We start from the raw sequence: 26,920 nt of genomic DNA on the forward strand, positions 1-26,920 counted from the left end.
GTAACTTCCGAGTCACGTGACCACGTACAGAAGAAAAAGGCATAAATTGATGGAAATCATATAATTAAAAAACGTGTCGCTTTCAAAAGTTTGGTAATATTTTGTGGAGCATTGGATAAAAGGTTGTGTTAAATTTTATTTCCGGTTGTCTGTTTGTGCTCCCCCCACAAATCGAACATAACGGAAACGCTATAGCCTTAGGTTTTTTTTTCAAAAGTCGGGTAAAAATTTCTGATTTTAAAAACCGGTTTGGAGGTTCGGTAGGAGGCAGAAACAGGTTAAAACCGGGTTGAAACTGGAATATTCGGGCGAAAACCAGATTTTTTGCCCCCTGAAGGTAGGGGTCACCAAACTACGGCCCGCAGGCCGGATCCATCCCTCGAGGTCATTTCATCTGGCCAACGAACACGTTTTTTGGTTTGTCAAATCGTATAGATAACTTACAGTGGCCTAAAAGGAAAACATTATTGCAATATGATATTGATTTGCAGCAGAAGATGTTTTGAGTACTCCTTAAACTATGCAAACACAACTGTGCCGTTACTTTTTTTGCTCAGTACTAAACGCCCTGCCTTTCGTCCCTTATAACTTAAGTTTTGGGTAATATGTCTAACATTTTTTTCCGGCACCCACAAACTCCGCAGTAAGATTCCACAGATATTTTATTACAAATTAGCGAACATTTTTCAACACATCACCCAGTTCGGTTACAATTAAAAACTTCAATTAACTGCTTTAAAATTTTGCATAGTTCCGTTTTACACCAGCGTTCCTTTGCACGAATCCATGTAACAGTCGGGGAACGGAAACTTGCTCGGAATAATGTTGGTTTCTGTGGTAAACTCGATCAAGTATCCGTTGGGGCCAGGGAACGTCATCTGTTTAAATATTTTAAGTTTAGCTGAGTCCGATTTGCTTTGTGAAAGATAAGCAACTCGATCACCCAACTTTGGTAAATTTGAAGCATGCGCTTTGACATTTATTCCATTTATATAAGCTATTGCTGCCAGGAATAATATTAAGTTAATAGAGCTCTTCTGGCAAGTATTTATATTCCGTCGTTTCGGCGTCCTATACATGTCGCCTTCATCAGGGTAAATAACACTAAATGCGCGTATTTATTCCATTTATTCTATTATATTTGTTCTAGAAAATGAATGTTCGGGCACGCAGTGGATTAGTAAAATAAACATAAATATCTATGCCAGCTGTGGTTGGTCTCATTACACATAAGCTACAATGGGATAGTAATTTAGTAAGTTTATGGCTTTTACTTTCAGATTTGAACTCGTTAGTTATAGGTCAAAAAATCCTAAATGTGCCCCGTCAAAACTTATAGTTTGGGAACCGCTGCTATAGATCTCATTGCTGAGAAACACCCCAACATTAGACGTAACAAACCTGAATGAAGAAAGCCCGCCATTGTCCAGTAACAGGGTCATCGAACCGCGCGGTATATTTCTTATCTCCTGTCTTCTGCACATCACTGTGATGCCACAGGTTGGGTTGGACGACCGGTTGAGCGCTAGAGTCTGTTTCGTTCGCTCTCAGAAGGCGGAAATCACGCCTGAACGCAAAGGAAATCGGCATAAGATTATATCAGGCGGTTTTCCAGTGGTTCGTACCACTTTCAGAATCAACAAAGTAGTTTGGTGACCCCTGTCAGGGCGGATCCGGCCCGCGAAGTCATTTCATGCGGGCCGCGACCACATTTTTTGATTTGTCAAATCGCATTGAACATTTAAAAAATACTCTACTTCTTACGAAAGTTTTACCTTAAAAAAAACTTTCGTAAGAAGTAGAGTAATTTTTAAATGTTACATTACCTTGTTTATGGGATTACAACGCCCAGGATTGACCCAACGCCAGTTTGTTACGTCACAAACAAGACTACAAGTGCTAATTGTGCGCAAACAATTGCTTTCTTTGGTCACTTGTGACGTAATATACAAGCATTGCTTGTAAGATGAGACTAACTATACAATTTAATCGTCGCATCACCAGATTTTTAATGGGATTATAGAAAGACCATATCCTGGCGCCCCTATCAAAATCGCCTTGCGGGCTAAGTTCGGAAAGACAGCGCTAGGGCATGTAAACTATCCGGTCCGCGCGAATTATTATTAAACTTATCCGGACCGCAGTGAAAAAAGTTTGGTGACCCCTGGTTTAGGCTGGTATACTCAAGCCAGTTTTTTCACGATGGATTTAGTTAGAAGTGGTGCACCATGAATAATTCGAAATCATTTCACATTGATTCTTCTAGCTGAGAATTAACAAGATATTTTCAATTTATAAAACCCAAAACCCGAATTTGAATTGAAACAGACGACATAACTTTTCACACCGATTCACCTTTTGGTTGAAAGTGTGGTTGCAGACCAGGCTCGAATCAGTGTGGGTTCGGTATCCAGGGTGACATCTATACCGCCTCCAGTGGCAGTATTGTATAACATCCATTCCGCTTTGGGAAGGGTGTAGTTCTAAACAAGGTAAAAAAGTTATTTATGTAGTTAAAAAGTTAAGTATATAAACAGGTTCTGTTTTAACTGAACATTTTGGATTACAATTCGTTTGAACCGTTTTTTAATCGAGCCCAGCTTATAAAGCTTCCAAAAGATTTTTAAATGAAAAATTTTTAAGTCTTGTATTTACCCATGTGACTTTCTAAATAATTTCTACATTTCAAATGTTAAAAATATCGTTTTCACTTCTTTATTTTAGTTAATTGTTTACATTTTTGCCCAATTTTCTTGAATCGCAGAAACTATTGCATTTATTTCTCATGCATTAGTAGTAACGAACTATAAATCTATCCATTTTAAACCATTTTATAAACAACTGCATTTCAAGTCAACCTACCTTCATATTACTGAGGTAGAATGCCAGTATATTGAACATGATCTGCATTTCATGTCCAGCGCACGAATGTTCAGCATTGGGAAGCATATTTACATACATGGGTCCTTTCATAGCTGTCACATAATAGTGGGAATCGTCAGGAAGAAAGAACTCGTCACCACCAGTGCTGAAAACCATCTTAGGCATCGTCAGACGGTCAATGTAGGCTGGAAAATATTTGATGGCTTTATATTGCATACGTTATACTTATATTACAGATGCACAATTTAGGTGTACGTCTATGGTTCAAACTATCGTCAGACGGTCAATGTAGGCTGGAAAATATATGATGGCTTTATATTGCATACGTTATACTTATATTACAGAAGCACAATTTAGGTGTACGTCTATGGTTCAAACTATCGTCAGACGGTCAATGTAGGCTGGAAAATATATGATGGCTTTATATTGCATACGTTATACTTATATTACAGAAGCACAATTTAGGTGTACGTCTATGGTTCAAACTATCGTCAGACGGTCAATGTAGGCTGGAAAATATATGATGGCTTTATATTGCATACGTTATACTTATATTACAGAAGCACAATTTAGGTGTACGTCTATGGTTCAAACTATCGTCAGACGGTCAATGTAGGCTGGAAAATATATGATGGCTTTGTATTGCATACGTTATACTTATATTACAGATGCACAATTTAAGTGTACGTCTATGGTTCAAACTTTTGACAGCCCGTTTGTTGCATTGTAAGCAATTTTTCGATTTGTCAACGCCCCCCTTAGAAAGTTTCATGACGGTTTAGTCTCATAGACTGACACCAGTTTAACAAAACTACAATTTATTGTGTTACGAAAACATTCTACCGAAATAATTATGTTGGAGAAAGAAAGAGATATATTGTCAAAATTTTGTCGCTGTGATCTCTTTCAACCACCCATATTTGTTCCAGTGTCCCCTTTATTATTGCAAAAGTCACTTTATAGAGCTTACATTCCAAACAACGTTCGCTTTGGAGTTTAACTTATTATAGCGCTTGTTAAAAGGTCCGGAGTAGAATGTATTCACTATGCACTATAGTCATCTAGAAGTTTACCTTGAGTTACACTTTTGAATTAGTGTTTCTTATGTTTGTAATCTGCTATACGACGTTAATATTCTGTTGTTGTATTCTACATATAAACAGCCTGTGCATATTACCGTATGGATCAACAATAGCTTGCAGTGCTGGGAAGTTAGGATGATCCAAATCTTTGGTGATATCTTCATCCCAATAATCTTTGAATGCAAACGACCAACCCCCATACGCCCTGTAGTGATGGTGTAAGTTCTACACAACGAACATTGTGTTAGGTAAGTTCGGCAATAAAGAAAAAACACGAATAAATATCATATGATTTCAGTTATTTTGAAACATAAACCTTATGAGTAGATGGACAGGGGGAAAGCCCTGTAAGTTTGTTATTTGTTTGTTTCGTGGTATTGCTCAGTAAACGGGTAGCGCCTGAATGCGTTATGCTCGCAATAAGTCCGCAGTCGAGCTGCATAAGTCATTTAGATCAAAATTTATTGAGTGTTTAAGACTTATTGGTGACTCCAATTTACTTCAAACCTGTTTCTTTGCACGTTTTAGGATCTGTACACAACACCGGAGCTCTATAAATAGTAGAACGGACATATTTGCTAAGCTAATTCCTTCCGTTAGGCTAAGACCAACGTTTCAAAAACACCACATGTCCTGCCACACGATGTCGCTACAAGCTCACCCACCTTCTGCATATTGAGTTCGTCCATAACAATAGGAGTAATGCACTTCACTCTCTTGTTGTCCACAGCTCCTGTCGTCCAAGTTGTCCAGCCTCGCTTTAAGAATGAGAAACACTGTACTATTGTAGTTTAAGCGTTTGGACGCTAAAATGATTTAGAAAACTATTTCCCAAAACAGATTTTGTGCCCAAATTCCTCACATTTCCGGGAAATTACAAACATCCGGTAACCCCAAGCTAAACCCACCTTAGAAGCTCCGCCAACGCAGTAACGATCGATCATTTTGCCAGTGGTCATGTTTACGAAGTGACTAACGGTGTCCATAGCCTTGACCGAAGCTTTGGTCATTGGCAGACGAAGGAGCCATTCTGGTTTGCTTGGATCTTCAAGAAAATGTCGCCATGTGTAAGCTATGATCGCATCCTCTGTGCGGCGCTGTTGCTTCGGGTCTTGCTTAAACATCATGTGCTCGTTCGGGATTTGCTTTAAATCGGCTACAACACTATAAAATACAAATATAGTATGACATATTTGCAAATAAAAAATGCTTGCAATAATCAGTGCGGGTCTCATACAACAAGAAAAATTTGATAGCTACAACTTGACTGCAGAAATATTTGTTAACTCTTTTTACTAATAAAGCTAAAATCCAACTGCAAAACACTATTTTGATTCCTTAAATACAATAGGTCGGGGTAGCTGCAGCGCGTTTACCATCTATCCGCCAATTGTGCCCTTAACTTTGTCGCGCTTTTTAACGTCTTAACGTTGCGCTGATATTTCCGGCTTGATGAATATTTTAACGCAATTGTGCTGCTACGATTTGTTCGCAGAGCTTTTCCCGAGCCAGCCAACTCTTCGGCACATCAATAGTTATGTACACGAGGGGTCGGCAACCTTTTTTGTACTGCTGACCGTTTTTTAAACTGAAATTTTATTGAGTTTCGGCCTTCAAAAAAATACAAATATTTAGCAATAAAAACGCCTTAATTAGTTTATCACCCACGGGATACATGTACAACATGTTTTAAGCATTTAACATGAAAAATGGTACGGCCCGGTAACAAACTCCTCGCGGACCGTCAGCAGGCCGCGGACTGGCGGTTGCCGACCACTTATGTACACAATTTGTAACATTCAAACAATCCACCTTTTTGAAGCGTCCGCCATGAGGCCGGTGAGTGCCACAAAACTGTCGGTAATATCGGGTGTACTTTCCGGGCTATCGTTTCCACCTCCGTCGATCAACAAGAAACCGCTGTTCGCCATCTCTGGGTCGATCTCATTAGGAATGTGGATGATCAGAAAATGCCACCACAAGGAACGGTCCGTGTCGTTGTCTGTAAGCGGAGTGATTCATTGTAAGAATGGATAAAGGTATAATTTAGGGTTATATTTAAAATGTAAACAGACTACATGAATCAGTTTGTGTAACGGGTTGGGGACGACGGATCTGTTTTAACTTATAATTTAATGTTCTTTCTTTCAGACTGACAATGCCTTTTTAACGGGAGGAATTATTATTTTTTGTTTCGAAAATATTTGATTACACTGACGCTTATCGTCTGCCGCTATTATTAAGGATATTTTGAATATATCTGGTTTAAAAACCTTTTTTAGTCCCATGCCCACTTTTTTCCCCTCAAACCGGATGAGTAAGTGTGCCCGGAAGTAAAATACCAATACCCAAATAGTAAAAAAATAAATCCGCTGTTTTAGACCCAAACTAAGGCATTTTTTAAGACAAAAATGTAAAAAATACGAACATAAAAAACACATATCATCGGTCTTTCTTTGCAATACAGAAACCCAAACTAATCAAACAGTATTTTACGCTGACACACCCCCAGAACGAATCTGCTGAGTCATCTTACCAGTAAGCCACTTCTGTGACGTCATATTGATCAAATATGACGTGTGCTCGGGTGCCTTGTACGTCCAATCGCGGATCTCAGTGTAGCTGTAATGGCCGTCGTTCTTCCACACGTAGTCGTCGAGCGGGTTGCCAATAGCAACCGCAAAAAGGCTACACAGCCCGAGAAGAACCTTCGAGAAACGGAATGTTTTAAAGCAAGTTTTTTCAGGGGTGCCGGGAATTTCGAATCACTTCTGGATTAATTGTTAACTTAATAATCATTATTTCGCTCTAGACCACTGAATTTCAACCAATTGGCAACGGGTACACGTTAATATTTTTTTAGGATTGCTAACCCCTTATGAAAGTTTACATAAAGATTTCTTTTCAAGTTTTACAGATCCCCGTCACCACCCAACGGCGCCTACCATGTTTACAGAACCACTGCTCTAGACGAAAGGTCAAATTTGCGATTTCATTCAACTTTTAATACAGTTTTCGATGAGAACACCTGTTAGTTGGATATTATAGAGGCCGGAAAATTGTTCATTTAGGCCAGATAGTTGTCGGCCAAAATCGGTAGGAAGGGGTTAAATCAGGGGTCGGCAACCTTTTTGGCGACGCGTGCCAATTTACTTGTTATTTCCATGTGTTAATGACCTCGCGTGCCAACGTTTTTCTAAATAATTGTGGTTCGTGCCAGCAGATATCAATCATAAAGAGAAAGCCGAGTGTTTTGTGCATTTAAAGCTGAATTTTAAGACAATGGCGTGATAAAAAGCATAAACAAGCAGTGTAACAGGGTAATTTGTTACTTCATATGAACACGCAAATAGTCGGTCAATTTTTTTCAGGTCGGTGCTGTAACTATTATTATTTTAACTTTCTTTCTTATGGGTAAACAACCCAATTACCTGTTTTAGTGGTAAATGATTTTAAGTTTAAAAAAGAACGCGCAAAGTATAAAACAAAATATGTGTGCACAACAAACCGTTTCGTCACTAAGCCGTGGTCTGTAAAGCGTTTACTTCCCTATGGCGCTATGCAGCTCCAATTAATTAGCGATTTCTAATTCAGCCAATGCAATAAGCGTTAAAAACTAATGTGCGTGCTCGCGTTAAGGCTATTTTATTCAGTTCGTGTTGTGTCGCATTGTATACGCACTCCATCCACATGTAACACCCGGAAACAATTTTCGCGACAAGTGAATGATATGTAAGCTGCAAATCTGTGTGACTAAATATTTAAGTCGGTGTGGATTAAAATTTGCTAAACCTAAAGACCGTTATTACAATTAGGGTATTATGCTACAATGTATACAAATGCATAAGTTAAGTAAAATAACTTATATCCATTTTTATGTCATGGTCGTTAAGATATTGACAATAGCAACATAAAGTAGTCTTGCAAACAGAGGTAAAGAACTCTCTAAAATCCAAGGAAAAAGCTGCAGATAGTGCTCGCTGTTTCGACCTATAAGATCTGATCAATGCAGCTAGTGACAAGACATATATGCCTTATTGGCTAGTGTAGAAGAAGAAATACAAAATTATTCTTTTTAACTAAACCACACTAAAACACATTTACATACCGTAGCTAACTTCATGCTTTTCACCAACTCCAGTCTTGAGCGATTCCACAAATGCTGAAGCTTGCAATGAATTTATTCCTGCACGACGGCCCGGTTATGCGTGCAATTGTCGCATACGAATATCAATCATTGCCAGTTTGCCGATTAACAAACAATGCAATATTTATGCGCACGTGATATAACCGGCTAAAGCAAATAAACCTCAGAATATTTTTCCACTCCGCCACCTATACTTTGCTAAGCCACCAAAATATGGCATATACTAATCGGCCATCCAAAACGGCATGGTGACGTAATTGTTACTTGAAAATGCCTTCCTAAAACATGACATCATTGCTTAACTACAATTACACTCAAAAAAGGGAAATTACATTAACATAGTTGCTAATCTGCTTAAATGTAACGCAGTTCCTAGTTTCAATTGGCCAGAAAAATATGACGTCACTGTTTGTTATGACGTCACTATCTGCTTTGTCATCAAAAATGTGAGATCACTAAAACGTGGTTTCTAATATGCATTACCATGCAAAAGTGTGGTGCCACGGCTGCTACGGCATATAAGTTGCTACAAAAATGAGTGAACTTGCATTTTTTTCCTGTCATGCAAGTGCAAGGCTCTTTAGTGTTTTGCGATGTTGTGTTTTGTAATCGTCGTTTTGTTACAGTGCCGCAATGGTTCGTTCAAATAAAAGTGGGCTATAAAAAGCAGAATTCAAACTTTTTCATATTGAGCTGCAAATTTTCGCAATAACGCTTAGGCAATTAGAAACAACATGACATGTGCAGACGAGTAGTAATAGATATTTAGTGTTTGTTTTCAGCTTTTGCTGCAACAACGACAACTTGCAACAACTAACGGATACGCATTGGTGCAAGGTTTAACGACTGATAATTATCAATAATTTATTGCTAAAAAACATATCCCTGGTCCTAACTTAAGCGATCGACACCGGCAATCCATATTTGCAGCAAACATTGCAGTAAAAGATTGACTATAATATCACGTGCCTCTGCATTTGAAAAGCAAACATTTGCCGGTGAGATTATTATGGCTGACTAAACACTGCAGTTTGGCTTACTGCGAAGACGCCAACGCAAAAGAAGCTTCTGCAATCTGGGCCATGGATCGTGCGGTAAAGGTAAGGTAAAGTGGAATTAAAATACAGGGATTTTGGTATTTGTTTCCATATTACAAGTTTGGGTTAACTATTTGGGTCATGTGACCATATAAGAAAGTGAACATGACGCAGCGAAATTACTTGGCTAAAGGTTGAAACTTTTTAGGCCATCTTGTTTAGGTGGTCTAAACTCCGTTTAAAGTATTGTGGCGGAATGTTTTGTATGTTGTACAAAACCGCAACAATACGCGCAGTATCGAGAGTGAGACTGTGAGAACGTAATTTTTTTGTGGGTCAAATAAATAGCCCCGGTTGAGAACGTTACCATATTTACATTGCATTTCAGTTGGTTCTGTTCGTTTTGATTTTCGTCCAACTCAGCGATTCGACTCCATTGGACGATTACGTGTTTCACGATGACGGTCATTTCAAGGTCGAAATCATCAACAGTTGGACGCACAAAGGACCCGCTCATACATCATACCTCATCAATATGACGTCACAAAAGTGGTTGACAGGTTAGTCGCGGGATTTTCTATCTAAGCTTAAACAAACAAACAAACATTACGCATCTTTGTTATAATAAATTACTAAGGTCCGTTGTTTAAAGATTGTATTTGAATAAGGTAAGTATATAAACCAAACGGTTCCAATTTGGCTGGTATGACCGTTCATCACTAGCGTGCTTTAACTGTTAACAGAAACTGTTTCTGCTATTAGCCTACTGTATTCATAGAGCTACCACAGCCAATGAAAACAAAAATGATCTGAGACTACGTTAAAGTTGAGTCTTTTATAGTTTTTAATGTGACATCACTTGGGCCGGATAATAATCTAACCTAAAATGGGATGTAAATCTAGAGTTCTGTGCGAGCCTAAAATTTGGGGCCGAAACTGCCCGAAACCCAACAGCAAACCCAAAATGTTTTTAAACAAAACCCCAATTAGACCGGAAGGTGGGTGAAATTGCGGCACAATACTGTCAAGTATGAAGTCAGGCCGAATTAAGCCCTTTTTACTCAAACAGGAACACCCCCCAAAAAACGATACTACTTAAACTTGCATTAGCAGAAAACTATCAGCTTTGCGCTGTAACTAAGCTAGCCTACCACCGAATAAATCACAGGCACCGCTGCGTGTTAGCTATTGTTCAGCCTGGTCCCTGAAATTCTGAATCTGAAATTGACAATAACGTTTGTTTGATGCCAGAGAATGATACGAGTCGTTCAATTTGGTGGCATCATCTGATTGTGAGTATTCCTGACAAGTTTGATGAGGAAATGGGATTCAGTGGATACATGAAGATTGTTGGAGGAAATAACAACAATCCTGCTGCTGTACCGGACCCTACCGACACGGAAATAATGGTGTCAGCTTCTCTCGCTGAACGGACTGGCAGGTAAGGAAGCACTTGCCTAAATGGTTTGTCGCGTTTAAAACAAATTGGGTAGAAGCGCAAAACTTCCAACACACCAACGGTGCAACACCATGAACAGTAAAACTGACGTTTTGCTCTCTGCTCGCACGGGCAGTTGCTTAAAAAATTGTCATTAGTCATATGCATTACTTATTGTACGGTGTGTCTATCGTGGGGTTGTTCGTGTTTTTGCCTTTCACTCTTTCTTGTTGTTCATTTCGTGGTTACGTCCAGACCAAAACAAAATAGCCAAAAGAGCCTTATTGGGTTTTAAACATCCAAAATTGTTTAGTGAAAAAAAAAACGTTAGTCGACGTAATCTACGCAAGTAATGTAGGGTTAAAAATGCCTAAATAACACAAATGCATATTTTTACTACAACCAACTCCAACCAACCAATCCCTGAGCTATTTATAATCAGAAACATTACTTTCCGCGTAGTTACTCCTTATTCGCAAACGCTCCATAAAACTCTAACCCGAAACACCCACCTTATTTTACAGCGTCTCCGCAGTTCTTAAGCAAGTCCCAAACCAGTCATTGATGTTCAAGACGGATCCTCTGCAGTTGAAACGTGAAGAAGACGGGATAATCGCCTTCACATGGCGTCACTTCATAGACGACCCTTCACAACCAGAATGGTTGCTTAGAATGCCGATGACCAAAGCTGCCGTAAAGGCGATGGATGCTATTAACGGTTTGGTGATGTTGATCAGGGAAAGGCCAGTGGAGAAGTTCTGCGTTGGCGGAGAATCAAAGGTAACTATAGGTTGGTTATGCAACTCGAATTTAGTATAATAAAGTATGGGTTTATGATGAGGACGGCAGGATAAACTCGTTTTCCTTGGCAGTGCATTTTACCTGATCGACAGATTTAGCCATAAATAGAGGATTCATCATTTTGATTTTTGGTGACTCGGTTCAAATTACGATTTAAAAATGCAAATAAAACTTAATGAGAGCAAAAACAGTAGCCTACACCGGGCCTTTCAAAGGCTTTAAACCGTAACCTGAATGCGTTTTCTCCCAACTAAACCTATGCGGCAAGACAGAGGCTAATTGGGTACAAAGAGTGTACCGTAACCGCTGGTCGGCACAAAACGCTTTAGTACTGATCCCTGTATGGAATACACGTTCATATTTAAACTAACACGTAAAATATTTTAATAACACATCGCCAGATGCACAACCCTTGACCTATGTTAAGGTTAACCGACTATTCTTGATATATTACAGAGGGGTTGGACAACATGGACGACCGCTGCTGTGGATTCGAAGCGAGTTACGTGCATCACACCGATTGTAATGGACGAACTGAACATGGTGAAGGTAAACAACTATATTGGATAATCTCGGGGGGCAAGGTTTTAAAGCCAGTTTGTGCTGAATAGGTTTGTACGGAAAATAAGTGAATTCCCAATATGTGTAAGCTGTAAATGGTTATTTGCAACACAACGCAGTATAGTGAAGAGAATATCAAAAAAATGTGTTTCCCCCAAAATGTACGATAAATGGGTTTACCTGGCTGTGTTAGTTAACTAAACGCTTTATTCTTAGAATCTGCACCACCATTACCGATCATATGGAGGATGGACATTTGAATTCGACGATTATTATTTGGAAAATGTGACGAGAGATTTGGATCATCCTAATACACAGAAACTGGCCGATATCGTTGATCCTTATTGTATGTCGACCTTTACACAAATTTCTGTTCAGTTTAGTTTTTAAGTTTTAATGACGACGTGTTGCCATTTTAACTTTGCAAAACCATTTTTTTAGGAAATTTACATTAAAACCAATCTTATTTACAAACCTACAATCAGGTTGATCTTACAGAATTAGTCGATCACAAAAACGACTGTTTACCGAAACTTATACTAACAGCTTTGCATTTTTTCCAGCCTATAGGGACCGTCTTACAATGCCGAAGATGGTTTTCAGCACAGGCAGTGACGAGTTTTTCTTAACTGATGATTCTTATTACTACCTGAGTGATATGAAGGGACCCACCTATCTCAACATGATGCCTAACACCGACCATTCGTGTGATGGAAAAGAAACCAAGTTACTCGACAACATTGCTGCGTTCTATGTCAGCTGCATGAAGGTGAATGAGATGCTTCAGTACATATAAAGTTTAGTGCAAAATGGCTGTTTATTATATTCTGAAGAGGAAATACTGCAGGTTTGAAACTATTTAAATCTGGTCAAATTGCTTAAAATACACAACTTGAAACGATTTAGAAAATTTGATTTAAGTGACTTATTGGAGTTTCACATTTTTTTGTCAATGAAACCTTGATGCAATTTAATAATAAATCGCGTAAATACAATTAAAAATTGATTTTATTTGATCAAAAAAACTTATTTAGGACGTTTTATTCAAATTTTAGTTTTATATTTCAATTTATTTCTTTGAGAAAAAATAAATAAAGATAAATAAAAACTATCTTCAACTTAGCCTACATTATCTAAAAACAAAGCTACTCTAAGGACTCGTCTCAACGGAAGGCCCATTTCGAAACTTTACTTATTCGTATAACAGGGCTACAAGCTTCCCACGTTTCATTGGAATCTAAACAGCACCAAGACCGAAGGAACAGTTTACGTTCAAAGCGACACCAAACCAAGTATTGTGAGAGCTTGGTACGCGACCACCATGTCGAGCAAAAGGTAAAGAAGATAATTTACCAAAAATCGAAGTGTTTCAAAAAACAGTGTTTTTTAACCACCATAAGAGATTACCAGCTGTTGGCATACATATAATAATCCAAATCCAGTAACTGAGTTTTTAACCTTTTATATATAATGCAAAATGTATATAATGTATATACGTATGATGTTTATAATCCATATTATGTACTGTATTTTTAACCGTTTACTTTTAACAGAATTTTTGCAAAGTACTTGTTTTCAAATAGTGCAATTCCAATTTTAGGATAAAATGTAGATACACTAAATTTTTCCTTTGTTTCCAAAAGCATTCGCAACCATCTGTTGTTTTCCTTATTATAATATATGTGTTCAAAAATTCATCGTTTAAGTTAAACAAAAACCTTCGCAGGAGGGATTTTCGACGTTACAAACTGAACGAGACTCACCCGATGGCAGGACCGGTATTACAGCCGATATTGTGGGTGTTTGACGACGTTCAAACCATAAGTGACACCGAATATATGGCGAAGTACAACGTGCCTGAAACCGGATGGTTGGCATTCTTTATTCAGGTAAAAAATGTTTAAGAACCTACAACATTGTACAAATGTAATTATCTGGGAAGATATATCTATGAAAAATAATTTGTGTTGATAATTTATCTTACCAAATGCGAAAGTAAAATGTAATTAGTTTGTTAACTGGACGCTTTTTTATGTCATCACGTATGTTCGTGATACACGCATTGTTCAATCTGCTCGTTTCCTTTGCTAATGCGGAAATTCTCACGCTCTGATGAAAAAAAACACAGATACTTTTTGAGTTAAACATAGTGTTGTGGCTTATTGTTAAGGCACGGGCACCGTAAATTGAAGATATTATGAGAATGCATCATTATTAGCTGCCCTCCAAAGTTTCTTCACCCTATTTAATTTTCTAAAAAAAACTCAACCCACAAACATACGTGATATACATGCAAGACAAAGCAAAACCAATTCTTAAAATGGCCAGAGGAAGACGCTAACGAGTAGGGTACGAAGTGTTGCGGTAACCAAGACACCAACCTATAAAGAAGCTTACCCAAGATCAAAATTACCATGGAAGTAGCATAACAGCATAAACAGTAAAGTTTGAATTCCGATGCCTACACTTTATGCTTTAATAGTTTGCAATTTCGTTCTTAGATAAGCAATTTATTGGCCGTTGCAAAACAATTAAAAGGTTTTTACGCAAAAACTTACCTTATACATTTTATTTGTCACTTTCAGATGACTTTTCCAGTGCAAGGAGGCTCAGTGATCGAGTTCACGACAGAAACCAACATTATTCCAAACGTTCTTCCATTCCCTGATTGTTCTGGTCACTCCTGCTTCGGAAATCTTGTGTAAACACCAGAATGATCTGTAATTGCAACAAAATGTCATTCCTAAAAGTGCTTGATTTAAATGCGTTTTTTTGTGGTTTTAGCTAAGTTGCAAAATTGTGCCATCAGATATTTTTAAGTGCGAGTAACCTCGTGTTACCAAGTATACTTTTGTTGAATTTTGTTTTAATTCTTGATTTTCTTTAAACAGAGATTTGTTCTTGTATATGATAAAATATATGTTGGATATCCAAGTTAACACTTCTACCAAAAATCACAAGATTTTACATTGTAAAGTCAATGTTTTGTTCAACCGTTTCACGGCATATCGTGTTTTAGAGTGAAATTTCCACCAATGGCAAGCTATTCTTGTTTATTCAGCCTTTTACTGCAAATAGGAAGTGAATGTTTCAGTTTTTAAACCAAATATGTGATATTTCACGTTAAAGAAATAAACAACGAGCATAGTTTACAAGTGTTAACGATGTTTGTGATAATAAATCATTTTTTTTCTTTCTTTCGTTAAATTCATGCCACAATAAACCTTTGCATTTAATATATTACCCGAGTTTTAAGTCGGAACGATTGTTTTGGGATCGGCTTGGGGCTTAATTTGAACAAAACGTACTTGATTAGAGCCTGACCTCACACTTGGCACCAGTTGGCCGTAATTTTACTAAATTTGGGAAAACATTTAGACTTAAAGTTTCGGGTCAGGCTTGTAACTTGGGTTTCAAAAAAACCCAGTTCGGTCAAGTCCAGACTTGCTCACAACTCTGCACCGCGTGTGACGTGTCGAACTTTGTAAGTTACGTGTTTTGCAGAATCCTATTCTGCGTCACACACACATTTCCGTTTACTTTACAAGTTTCGCAGTGTGTAAAGGTCACTCAGAGGTCAGTTTCAGGGGGTGCCTACTTTACGTTTCGATAAATCATTCTGACAATATAGTAACTTGATAAATCATCATCGGGCAAAGAGTTGAAAACTTTGCCAATACATTCTAAGCATGTCTTTTTTGCGGGTAGTATATATTTAACGTTTTCTTTGTAGAGGAGTATTTCCTCAATAGTCAACAATGATGGAATCATCAACTAAAACAAGGACACAACTAAAACGTGTCATACGACGTCATACTTGTTGCCAGGCAACGTAGAAATGTCCTATTTTACAAACTGCTGAGTCATCAAGACAGGAAGTGACTTGCAACTTACGAACAGGAAATATCTCAAATTCTAGATCATTGAAAAAACTGGTTAAGTGTAGAAAGCACTTAACTTCACTTCTGGTCAAATGATGCGAGGCTGGGTAGGTGGAAAATTTAAACGTGAATGAATAATTCGTATTAGTAACATGCGACATTTGAAATTATTTTAAATTCATTAATTATTGAAATCTTTGGTGATAAAGTTAGATCTAAGGTGGATTCAATTTATAAGTCTTCATTCCACAGACAATAGAGCGATAACATTTAGAACAACTATTCTAATCTTAGTGGGTCGCGATCAATTTTTGGTAGCATTGTTTAGCAGTTTAAAAAAGTACATTGTTGTGTTGTGGGAAAGGCTGTGGGAAAAAACTGTAACAATAGTTTGTACAAAGTGAACGGGCATAAAAAGATCTGTATCAGATTGCGATTTACCGCTGTAGAACATTAATGAATGTAATTTAAAAAGAATTCAATAAAAAAATAAGCGACTTAAAAATAGGAAGCACTAAGTTTTTTAGAGGAAAAAATCTGCTTGAAATCCAAGTAATGTTTTAACTTCGCCAGTACAGTAGAAAGTTGCCACGTTGCAGAAATCGTGGTGGTTACAGATGCTGGACAGGTTTTGGGTCGGGTTCTGGTTCCAGTTTAGGCCTTAGTTTTGTTTTCAAATTTCCGGCTTTGTTTTTTAAAAAAAACAGGCCGTGTTTAGAGCTTGTACTTTCGAATTCGAGTCGGGTTTGGGGCTTGTAATTTTGGGTTCGAGCTGTGTTGGGGCTGCTTACAACCCCGGGGGAAGTTGTATAGGGTCAAACCTTTACCCCGCCTCCAATATGCCCAATTAAGTCCCCAATACCAGGCTGCTATAAAGCTGGTGATTAAGGTTGTAATTTTAATTCAGAAAACTAAGGCTTTTTCTTATCATAATATTTTAAACTGCTACACAATGCAAACAGATGTTGGAACAAGCTCCTCTGCCTCCCAAGCACCAGCTATCTCGTTATCTGTACCAGACGATGTTGAGCAAACGATTTTTGAGACTATCTCAGGTAGCAAATAGTTAAAATAAAGTTTGGGACATAAAATAGTGTAGTTTTCAATTAGATACAATTTTTTTTTTGGAAGGGGCTAAATGAAAAAGCGGCAAATAAGATTTTTAACACTTAAGTTCCAGAATACAGCCAAAATGTTTTTAACTAGGCATGGTCACACAAGGTGACAAACGCCGCTTCACGTGTGGTGATTTTCCATTGAATAAATAATAATAAAATTCCAAATCTGTGTAATTAAAATTCAATATTCAATAATATTCTCAAAAACGTAGAATTCTTATTTTAGAACATTCAATTAAAGTCCTTGCCAGTATGAAGGGCCACATATATTTATTTCCTGCGACTAAAAGCTATGTTACAGAACGAACAGTCGCTTTTAAAGAGTTCTGAATACGTATAGATTTTAAACATCAGACTAAAAGAGAAACTTGTTTCTCATACATTATAAATATTAGCAGTAGGCCAATGCCTTCACATTTTAACTGTCACTCTTTGCCAGAAAAAGTTCCTGGATCTTCTGGCTTACAGAGAGAAATTATGGATTTGGCTGACCAAGACATTATCGACGAGTTAAAGTTTGTCACAGGTTGGGAATGTGTTTGTCATCTAACACCACAAGATGGCAGTGTTGGCAACTTTTGAACAATATAAAAACAGCTCAATCTGTGCAACAAGCTAGAAATTAGTCTGGGCTGTTTGGGCGCCATTAGATGGTATATATATATATATACATATAAACCAATTTCTTTACATCAGTATTTTAAACCAAAAATAATAAGGTAAATGCGGCGGCCGTTGGTAAAATAATATTCTGCGATGCGGCCTTCGTAGCAAAAAGGTTGTGCACCCCTGTGTTACATCATAGACAACTAAACTAACTTGTGACAAAACATTTACTAATTTATTTCAGTTTTTACAATACACATTTTTCTCACTGGGATGAACTTGAAATTTTTTTAAAATTTTTGTGAGCAAAACTTATCTGTGCAGGGTGTAAGTGCCTTCCTGAAAAAAATTTTTAAAAATCTTTTTGGCCAAGGTACTTTCAAATTTGACAAACAAAAGTCAATGAAATATTGTTTTTTTAGATATAAGGCCTAAAAAAGAAAGAAGAAATACGTTCCAGAAATTGTCATCAAAACTAAATGTGAGCCCAAGCAAAGGTGAAGATGTTGTGATAGAGTGATGTAACTCCTTACCATATTTTTTTTAATTCCTTACACCTTACAGTGAAGAGCGTCGTGTCGGCTGTTTCAACTTTGGCTGCAGATTTACAGAAAGACGGCTCACGTATGTTGAATATCTACATAAGTAAAAAACATAGTTAGAAAACATAAAAAATGGCATTTTCTTTTCTACTTTTTCCCACAAAAAAGGGGCTGCGTGGAATAAATTACTTTATGTATTATGCGATTACAACAAAAAAATCGTTTTATTTCAGTTTCTTTTTATCACAGACGTTAACAAGAGTCTACAGTCATCCTCTGCATAAACAGCATACTTTGGTAGCTGCAGCGCGTTAAATTACACACCACCAATTGTGCCTTGTGTGGTTTGCGCTCCATAACGTTTCAACGTTTTGCATCTATTTCCGGCATGGTGATGGTTTTAGTGCAATTCTGACTCTGTTTTCTTTTCACAAGCCAAATAAATCCAGTTGGACTTCGCTACTGTTTCTGAAAAAACACTTCGACTATGCCTTAGTTTTTGGTCAATTAGCAACCATCAAAAGACCACCTGTTTAAAGAAAAATGTATTTATGTAAGTTATGTGGAAAATATTTACAAAAATATGTTTATGCTTGCAGCTGTGGACAAGTTGGGAGCGCTGAAGACTTTTCACGACAACTTAAAAAAAGAAACGGCAAATAAAAGTACGTAAGATAACAGTGCAAACTCGTTAATGGATGCATTAAGTTTAAAAGATTTGATTTCAGATGAAGATCCTGAAAAAGGAAACGCAGGAATGACAAAAGAAGGTTAGAATAGTTTGTTTTTCTGTAATATAGAACTTTTGACAAAGGGGGATTGAAATAATAAATAGGATTGAAATGTTATAACATTTTGTGTAAAAACATAAAGTTATTAAATGATAAGCTGCTGGTTATGCATGCAGCTTGTATTTGAGAAGTCAAAATTGCATTACGTTCGTTTTGTTATGGGGACGATTAGAGTAGAGTTTATTTCGCTTGGTGTTGATTTATTTAGCCATGTGCAATTGTGTCGATATGTGCAATTGTGTCGCAATGTTTAAACGTTATGGAGCGAAAAAAGGTGAAAGGCACAGTTTGTACATTAAGGTTTGATGTGTTAAGCCATAAAAAGCATCAAGTTTTATTGCTCATCATAACATTATTACTGAGCAGTTTTAGTTCACATAAACTGACCGACAAATTCTGGATACCTGGATGTAATTTCCTAAATTATCAACATCCTGTTTTGACCAATCCTCTCTATACTTCCTGACAAACTGACCGATCTAAGCATATGTTTCCGTCCACATTCACTCTTGTGTTGTATTCGAGTGAGCATTCGTAATTTAGAGGGTCAAAAGTTTCTGTGAAATAAAAATGATTAGCGGGACTTGTTTGTTTGGTGCGAAACTATTTTTGGATTTTTATCGTAATAAATCAACAGTTGCAGACAGCGCACACTGTTTCAACCTATAAGGTCTCATCAGTGCAACTGGTGACGAGAGATCGGCCGCATTGGCTAGTGTAGCCATTCAACGGCACTCCAGTTTGTTGGGAGTAACAGGGTAAAAAATGATGCCTCACCTAGTCTGTGTGATGCCACAATGCCACAGTATTGTGTGAAACAAAATTGTTTTGTGACTTCTGTTTGTTTGGTGCTTTGTTACAATCAGGAAACAATATTTGTTTTGTTGTTCTTGTTGCAAAACGGCGTTACATTTAAAAGTTGTATGATATGATCAGAATTGAACTAAATATGCAAAGAACGAACGGATTTGGTTTTTCATTAGATTAGGGCTTTTAAGTTGAGCGGTTTCATACACTTTACAAGTTTGTAAATCCGCAGGCTTGAGGAAGTAAAATAAGTATTGCATTACATCCAACTATGGCTGTGGACTGTTTATGGATGTAACACAGACTGTATATTACTTAGCTGACGAATTCAGCACACTCAAATCAATCTTTGTATTGCTTACTGCAAACCACTGCGAAAATCGATTTCGCCCAAAAATATGGCTTTATCATCCTTAACAGGAAATAAATTGCATACTGTATAGTTAGGCGAAGAAATAGTTTGGCCCAAATTCTGCAAGACTAATAAAACTCGTTCTACGGATCATTGCATAATATTAATATTTTTCCATATAGAACTATCAGGTACGAGGCCAGCTATGTCAACTCAACCAACCGTTTCAAGAACAAATGTTTACGTTAACGACTACCCTATGGATGAAACCGATTCAAACGGTAAGATTGCTTCGTTCTAGTCGGTTTGTTTGTCTTTATTTGACTCCGATTACCGGTTCAAGTTGCAGATATGTTTGCTTCGGTCAATGTTATTTATAAAACAGCTTCATCATAGAATATATCGAACAAAAACACAATAAAACATGCATATATAAGACAACAAAATTTTAATATAAAGTTTAAACTGTCAAATCTTAAAGTTTTACTTTATTTTTCATGCCAGCACTTTTTGTTTTTCCTAATTAATCCAAAGTAAATTGTCAGCACATCAAATAGCTGAATTTTTTTAACATACCAAACTGCAACAAACGTCTCCAATTTTAACCTGTTATTGTTGATTAGATGTTCAACCCAAGAAGCCGCCGAAAAAGGGACTATCAAAACTTGCTATCGATCCCACAAAAAGTAAATGCTACTGACATATATGTGGATGACAATTTCTTACCTCTAAGTTTTGTGTTATTGCAGTGAAAAGCATGGCATCAGCAGTGTCAACATTGGCTACTGATCTCCAGAAGGACGGATCACGTAAGTAATATATGTATGTGAAATAAGACTGATGGCATTAATTCATAAATCTAATGTTACTTGCGAAAATACAAAAAACATTATAACTAGTGGTGGGATTCAGCCGGTTCGCACCGGTTCTATAGAACCGTCTCACGAATTTTACAGATCAACGAACCGGTTAGCATTACTGGTTACTGAACTTTTTGTAACAGAACCGGCTGAAAAATATGACTTTGTGATAAAACCGGCTGACAAAAAATTTGAATCCCTCCACTAATTATTACCAATTGTTCTGAAAACAAGCTGGTTATATATTCGCCACGAGTGGTTAAATATCACTTTCCGGTGCAATGTGAAAAAAATAACAAGACCACCAAAATTGTGATGTTTCACTTTGGCTTCAATGTAGATCTACTTCATGAGGCCATTATTCAAATATTATAACTTCGGGTTGGTGATACCAGCTCCTACGTGTATTACAGATTATAAAACACCCTAAAATATCCCTTTAACCTACTACGTGTGTTATAAAAATATAAAAATCCAGCAACACTTCAACGCAGTTTAAAACATACGCAGTAGTTTACTTCAGGTTTCAAACTTGTGTTTTTTATTTACAGCGATGGACAAACTTGGCGCACTGAAGGATTTTCATTCCAACGTGAAACAAGATCAAACTACAGCGCAAAGTAAGAAAATATACTTTTAGGTCGCGCTGGGGTGTTGTACAGTTAGGCAAACAAATCAAGATCTTAAATAGTAAAGCACAACAAAAACTTACACAAATTCAGTACATTTTTTCTGAAATTAAAACAAACAAAAAATTACAAATTTAGTACATGTTTCTGTAATTGAAACCGTGATTAAAAACCAAAAATTATGACGTCATTATCAACTTTTAATTATGTTAAACGTGATGTCGTCAGCAAATCAGACTAAAAATGTTACGTCATAAACTATCGGTTACGTCATTATAAAATCTGCATTACGTCATATCACCAATTGTGTTAACCTATAAAAAACATAATGGAAAAGATATATCTTTTTAGTCACGTGGCCTAAATAGACATCTACACGTGCAAATATTTCAATGACTAATCCTGATTTTGTCATATTTGTCCTATTTAAACACATAAAACACGCACCTTTTTGGGGTAAGTCATTTTGTTTTAGCACCCTGGCCATTACCAGTGGTTCCCAACCAGGGGAGAATTTGTGTCACAATATTAATCTCTTACTGGTTGTCTGTGCTATGTGTTATTGCTGCATTTGCCATATATGAGCTGTGAAAAAGAAAGTTCTCGTATAATCGATTTAGACTTATAGTCGAGAGTTTGATTTCTGTTCTAAGAATTACATTAAAATGTTAATGCAAACGATATTTTAGCAAACGATATTTGTAGGGGGGAATTAGATTTAAATATCGACTATAAGGGTGCACAGGACAAAAAGGGTTGGGTACCACTGACTTAATCTGTTCTCATTGGTTGTTAGGATTAAAAACACAAGAAAATGGCGGAGATATTGCTGTAACTTTTTCTAGCTTTATGCGACTAAATTTGTTATTCAGATCAAGACAATGAACCAAGTAACGAACGAAGAGCTGGAACAACTAACGAAGGTTGGAGACGAACATGTCGCACAGACTTTAAAACCATGAAACAAACAAGCTTTTTAAAATCAAGTTAATATAGCTCTTCGGGCAAGCATTTTTATTCCGACGTCTCGACGTCCTATACAGGTCGCCTTCTTCAGGGTAAATAACACTGAATGCGCGTAGTACGAAGCACGATTTTTTAGTGTTATTAACCCTGATGAAGGCGACTTGTATAGGATGCGAAACGTCGGAATAAAAGCACATTTGCCCGAAGAGCTCTATAAACTTGATATTCTGCCTGGCAGCAACAGCTTACATAAGCTTTTCAAAATTAAGTTTTTATTGTTTTAAGGCGCACCGTCGGAGTCGGATGAATCAGAAAAGAGTAAAGGTTGCTGCACGAAAGCAGGAATAACATCGTTAATTTTTACTCTCATATCTTACGGTGGAATTGTGACAATGGGATATTTCGTGAGTACCAAGATTTGATTTTACACCTGACTGAGTTAAAAACCTTCCAATTTAAGCTGCCGCCTCCGTTTTTGCTTTAAGATTTACGTACGAAAGCAACAAACTAATTTATGGTCAGTTTGATATGATAAGTTGCAGACAGTGCACACTGTTTTGACCTATAAGGTCTCATTAGTGCAGCTGGTGACAAGAGAATGGCCGTATTGGCTAGTGTCGCCATCTTACGACACTACAGTTTGTGCAACTTAACATATTTATTGGCTCGATGCTTTAACATTTTAATTTGATATGAAATGTTTAGTTTAAAAAGTGAAATTGTTCTTAGCATGGAAAAAAAAAACTAGGACCTTTACAACTAAATTCATCCAGCCTCATTTTACGCATGTGTAAGGTAATATGAAAACTTAACGTTAATTTGTTTTTTACAGAACTTTCAAACAAGACTAGAAACTATGAGAAGTAAGTAATTTGCATGGCAAATAACAAAAATGTTTTCGGTTCCACAAAATATTAAATTCAAAAAACTGTGTTAAAAATCATAGTGTAAAATTAACAGTGTGTGGGAATTGTTAGTACAGTATTTTTTTTCGAAAATATCGAATTTTCGAAAGCCTTTTGACAACTGTATGACATACAACCATATTCTACAACTGCATAATAATTGCATTACTTTACTCATTATTTATAAAAAAATATATTTTCATTGTTATCTTGAACGATAAAAAAGCCACGAATAGTTGTGTTTCAGCAAAAATAGTCCGGGATTTGAAATGTTCAATGACTCTGCATAATCTGTTCTTATTCATTTTATTCACCCCTCCCCACTGGTTTCAAAACTGTGGGCCCAAAAACATGTTCAGTGGGCCATAAAACATTACTTGATAAAAACAACTGTCATCAAAGTTTGTGGCCGTACAATTGCGAATACAGTAAATACCGGGCCCGTTTGGAGCAAAATAAATTGTCCGATATATGCGAAGATCCGGACAAACTGATGTCGATTAGTTCAAGCCTTACCACATTAAAAATCATTTATACCTCAAGTTTTGCCCGGATTAGGCAAGAATCCGGATTAACCGAATTCGGTTTAACAGAGGTTTAGTTTTAAAACCAGGTAGCATATGAGCCACAAACCGATTTAAATTATAAATATTTAGGCCACTGAACAAAAAGTTTGGGAAACACTGCTCTCACCCTTTTACAAATTTTAGGCGACCTAAGCACTTGCAAGGCTGTTCGGAGTTTTCCAAGCCTGGGACCAATTGAGAGTGGAATTTACAAGCTAAAGGGAAGCGACGGAACAACAATACAAGTCTATTGTGACATGACAACGGATGACGGGGGTTGGACGTTTGTGGCGTCTGTTCATGAAAACAATGCCGGTCCCAGTGGTCACTGCACTATGGGCGACCGATGGTCAAGTCAACTCGGCACCAGCGATGCGCGCCCTAGTGGCGATAACAATTGGGCAAATCTGAACACTTTCGGCACTGTTGTGTCGGCGACCGTCGATGATTATAAAAGTCAAGGTAAATGAAGCAAACGTATACGTTAAACATTGATAACTACTTACCTAAGAACTCACAACAGACAAAGTTTGCTAAATTCCGTTAGAAGGCGCAAAGAGCACAGATATTTAAAATATGAGTAAGACTGGGTTAGGGGTTATGAACTAAGCTTATTAGCTGGTTTCATTGCTATTTTTATTATAAAACCTCACTGCATCGCGTATATCCGTAACCGTCAGTATTTTCACACAATTTGCTTTTGAATATTCGCAATAGCTCTTTGCGCCATCAACGGGTACTTAAAAAACTTTGTCTAATGTACGTTACTAGAATTTCCTAAATCATTCATAGGCAACATCGGAAGGTATTTATCCTTAGTGGTATCTTAGGGTGATTCTTGGTTTACCATGAGAGAGATAATGGAAAATTAATAGGACTTGTGGTAGATATTACTTTACGAAAGATATGAAAGGGTTGGAGAATTCAAAATTGTAACTTAGCAAAGCCTAGGCATCATGGTCAATACATATACAACTATACAAATGCAGGCTTATACATATACAACTATACAAATGCAGGCTTATACATATACAACTACTTTTTAATGGTATATATTGCTTTTAAGTTAGGATTTGAACAAACTAACACACATGCAGTCATGGTCGTGATTGCAAAGCGTTCATTTTTTGTATGAGTAATATGCTATAAACGTTATTTATTTTTTATGTAAAAAATATGGTTTAATCAGGAAACTAAGGCTCAAATAGACTTTAAAAGCAACATGCTTTATTTTCAAATGTTTCGCTCATGGCATCAAGTATGGTATTTTTCTACAGCTTCAGCTTATCATGATCATTCCTATATACTATGCAAATATTTATTTTGCAGCTTACTTTGAAAACGAAGCGAGTGACATTATGATATGGCAAGTTCCCAACGGCACGCCGGCTGAAAAGTGGCTGGAAAAATCCTATCTTCGATATCACACCACCAGCGGATTTCTGCAAAAATACGGAAAGAACCTGTTCAATATGTACCATGATTATTTTCCCATTGTCTCCAGTAACAATACAGAGAGTGGACCCACGGTAGAGGTCGCTATTGACAAAGGATTTGGGTGCGACATTGTGCCGAGATATGCCCCTAACATCAGGACTAGTCTCAGACCGGGGTTCATTCAGGTAAAATCAGGGGCACGAAATAGTAATCTATAGCTGTAGGAAACCGTTAGCAATACGCCACTGCTTTGAGTTAAACTTGAGCGGGATTGCACCGGATTGGTTAAACTAAATTAAAGTTACCAGGGCCAAACAGCAAACAAAAAAAGCTTCAACGGACTTTCGTTAAAACAGGCAGTTCGACGGCGGACTAATTGGGAGCATAACGTTAAAAAATGAAACGGAAAAACTTTCTTGAAGCTGTATCGCAATACTAGCTTTAGACAAATAGTGTTTTCATTCTTTCACGATTATTGCTATTACTCAGTTGTTTTCCACCGTATATAACGCTCCCATATTCTATGTTAAATCAAACCGAAACTGTCACCTAATTGGTTGATTTTTTACCCACAGTTCCGCGCGTTTAACCAGCACGGTGACGCGTTTGCAATCTGTCCAGGGGTCAAGTTTAAATCGGGCACCAACCACGCGGAGAGCGCTTGTATCGGATCGACAGGAAACAACTTTCATTCCGACGCGTGTGGGGACTTTCCCGGGTTTTATTCCGACGACCCGATGTGGAAAGCAGATGAAGTTCTAATTGACACAACTTTTCTCATATTTTATCGCTGACACAACGATGATTTGAGACAGTTTGCATGATGGCAAGGAATTTTCCCTCTAAGATGCGCAATTCGGCATTGCCTGAACAATCTCAGCGCATAAAAAATCTATGCTGTAACTATTGTGTGGCCATAGCGTGCACTTCAAATGTTGCTCACTGTGGTCCTCGGTGTACTCAGGGAGCCTCACATAAACTGGTGCGTGGCTGTATCGCACACATCAAGTGTTGTTCAAATTAGTCCTTAGTTTACTCAAAAAGCTTGTGTTTATGCCCAGACCAATAAAAATAAATGCAGCACATAAACTTGTATGTGAACACAACGTACACATGTATTGCTCACAGTGGTCCTAAGTGTATTCAGGGAGCTTGTGGTTATAGCCAATACATAAAAATCGAACCATCTGGTTACATTATATAAAGAGATGACTGTTTCAGGTTAGAGTACAATCCCTTCATGTAGAAAACTCAATTATATAAAATTCTACTAAAAAGGAGTATTTGTTTTTGAAAACACACCGAAAAACAACGTTTATGCAGCAAGAAATTCTCGCCTATGTCGATTTAATTTCTAGAGATTGGCCCAAACTGGAAATGGTCTGTTTGGTCGAACACCGAGCATCTCACTTTAAAGCTCGGTGCTCGCAAACATTCCCAATTCCACGACAGTTTTAGCCTTCCAAGGTCCCATACGTCACCAGCGGTGTATTAAGCTGTACAGGCCCCAG

The 26,920-nt window shown here is 37.3% G+C and overlaps 3 protein-coding genes across 3 annotated transcripts; 2 read left to right on the forward strand and 1 right to left on the reverse strand.

Annotated features, from left to right (window-relative positions):
• Window positions 1-658: 658 nt before the first annotated feature.
• Window positions 659-9,552, reverse strand: LOC145238418 (autocrine proliferation repressor protein A-like). Its single transcript, XM_080101575.1, has 10 exons — window positions 8,074-9,552; window positions 6,502-6,673; window positions 5,778-5,967; window positions 4,874-5,129; window positions 4,631-4,723; window positions 4,061-4,190; window positions 2,863-3,068; window positions 2,356-2,483; window positions 1,402-1,567; window positions 659-878 (listed from the first exon to the last, which is right to left on the reverse strand). The coding sequence occupies exons 1-10, from the start codon at window positions 8,086-8,088 to the stop codon at window positions 759-761; spliced, it is 1,476 nt and encodes a 491-aa protein (XP_079957701.1). The 5' UTR covers window positions 8,089-9,552; the 3' UTR covers window positions 659-758.
• Window positions 9,195-15,167, forward strand: LOC145211698 (autocrine proliferation repressor protein A-like). The gene is made up of 10 exons (XM_080080057.1): window positions 9,195-9,212; window positions 9,538-9,709; window positions 10,401-10,590; window positions 11,112-11,367; window positions 11,845-11,937; window positions 12,166-12,295; window positions 12,513-12,718; window positions 13,157-13,284; window positions 13,676-13,838; window positions 14,535-15,167. The coding sequence occupies exons 1-10, from the start codon at window positions 9,195-9,197 to the stop codon at window positions 14,652-14,654; spliced, it is 1,476 nt and encodes a 491-aa protein (XP_079936183.1). The 3' UTR covers window positions 14,655-15,167.
• Window positions 15,168-16,742: 1,575 nt separating this feature from the next.
• On the forward strand, window positions 16,743-26,587 carry LOC145231926 (uncharacterized). The gene is made up of 16 exons (XM_080096392.1): window positions 16,743-16,885; window positions 17,388-17,474; window positions 17,977-18,051; window positions 18,119-18,178; window positions 18,696-18,761; window positions 18,825-18,866; window positions 20,229-20,327; window positions 20,670-20,732; window positions 20,796-20,855; window positions 21,458-21,526; window positions 22,408-22,458; window positions 22,787-22,905; window positions 23,334-23,364; window positions 24,117-24,434; window positions 25,302-25,594; window positions 25,985-26,587. Exons 1-16 carry the CDS (start codon window positions 16,783-16,785, stop codon window positions 26,201-26,203), a joined length of 1,755 nt encoding a protein of 584 aa, XP_079952518.1. The 5' UTR covers window positions 16,743-16,782; the 3' UTR covers window positions 26,204-26,587.
• The last annotated feature ends 333 nt before the right edge of the window (window positions 26,588-26,920 follow it).

The sequence above is a fragment of the Phallusia mammillata genome, chromosome 1, assembly GCF_965637545.1.
Source record: "Phallusia mammillata chromosome 1, kaPhaMamm4.hap1.1, whole genome shotgun sequence".
Taxonomy (NCBI): domain Eukaryota; kingdom Metazoa; phylum Chordata; class Ascidiacea; order Phlebobranchia; family Ascidiidae; genus Phallusia; species Phallusia mammillata.

Bases quoted from the DNA above. Each gene is read 5' to 3' on its own strand.
- LOC145238418 (XM_080101575.1), bottom strand. The intron at 1,568-2,355 runs GTGAATCGGTGT...CTTTGCGTTCAG, and splicing joins ACCACACTTTCAACCAAAAG to GCGTGATTTCCGCCTTCTGA. The intron at 879-1,401 runs GTTTGTTACGTC...ATATTTAAACAG, and splicing joins GGCGGGCTTTCTTCATTCAG to ATGACGTTCCCTGGCCCCAA.
- LOC145211698 (XM_080080057.1), top strand. The intron at 10,591-11,111 runs GTAAGGAAGCAC...CTTATTTTACAG, and splicing joins CTCGCTGAACGGACTGGCAG to CGTCTCCGCAGTTCTTAAGC. The intron at 11,938-12,165 runs GTAAACAACTAT...CTTTATTCTTAG, and splicing joins ACGAACTGAACATGGTGAAG to AATCTGCACCACCATTACCG.
- LOC145231926 (XM_080096392.1), top strand. From the start codon at position 16,783: ATGCAAACAGATGTTGGAACAAGCTCCTCTGCCTCCCAAGCACCAGCT. The intron at 20,328-20,669 runs GTAAGATTGCTT...ATTGTTGATTAG, and splicing joins GGATGAAACCGATTCAAACG to ATGTTCAACCCAAGAAGCCG. The intron at 25,595-25,984 runs GTAAAATCAGGG...TTTTACCCACAG, and splicing joins TCAGACCGGGGTTCATTCAG to TTCCGCGCGTTTAACCAGCA.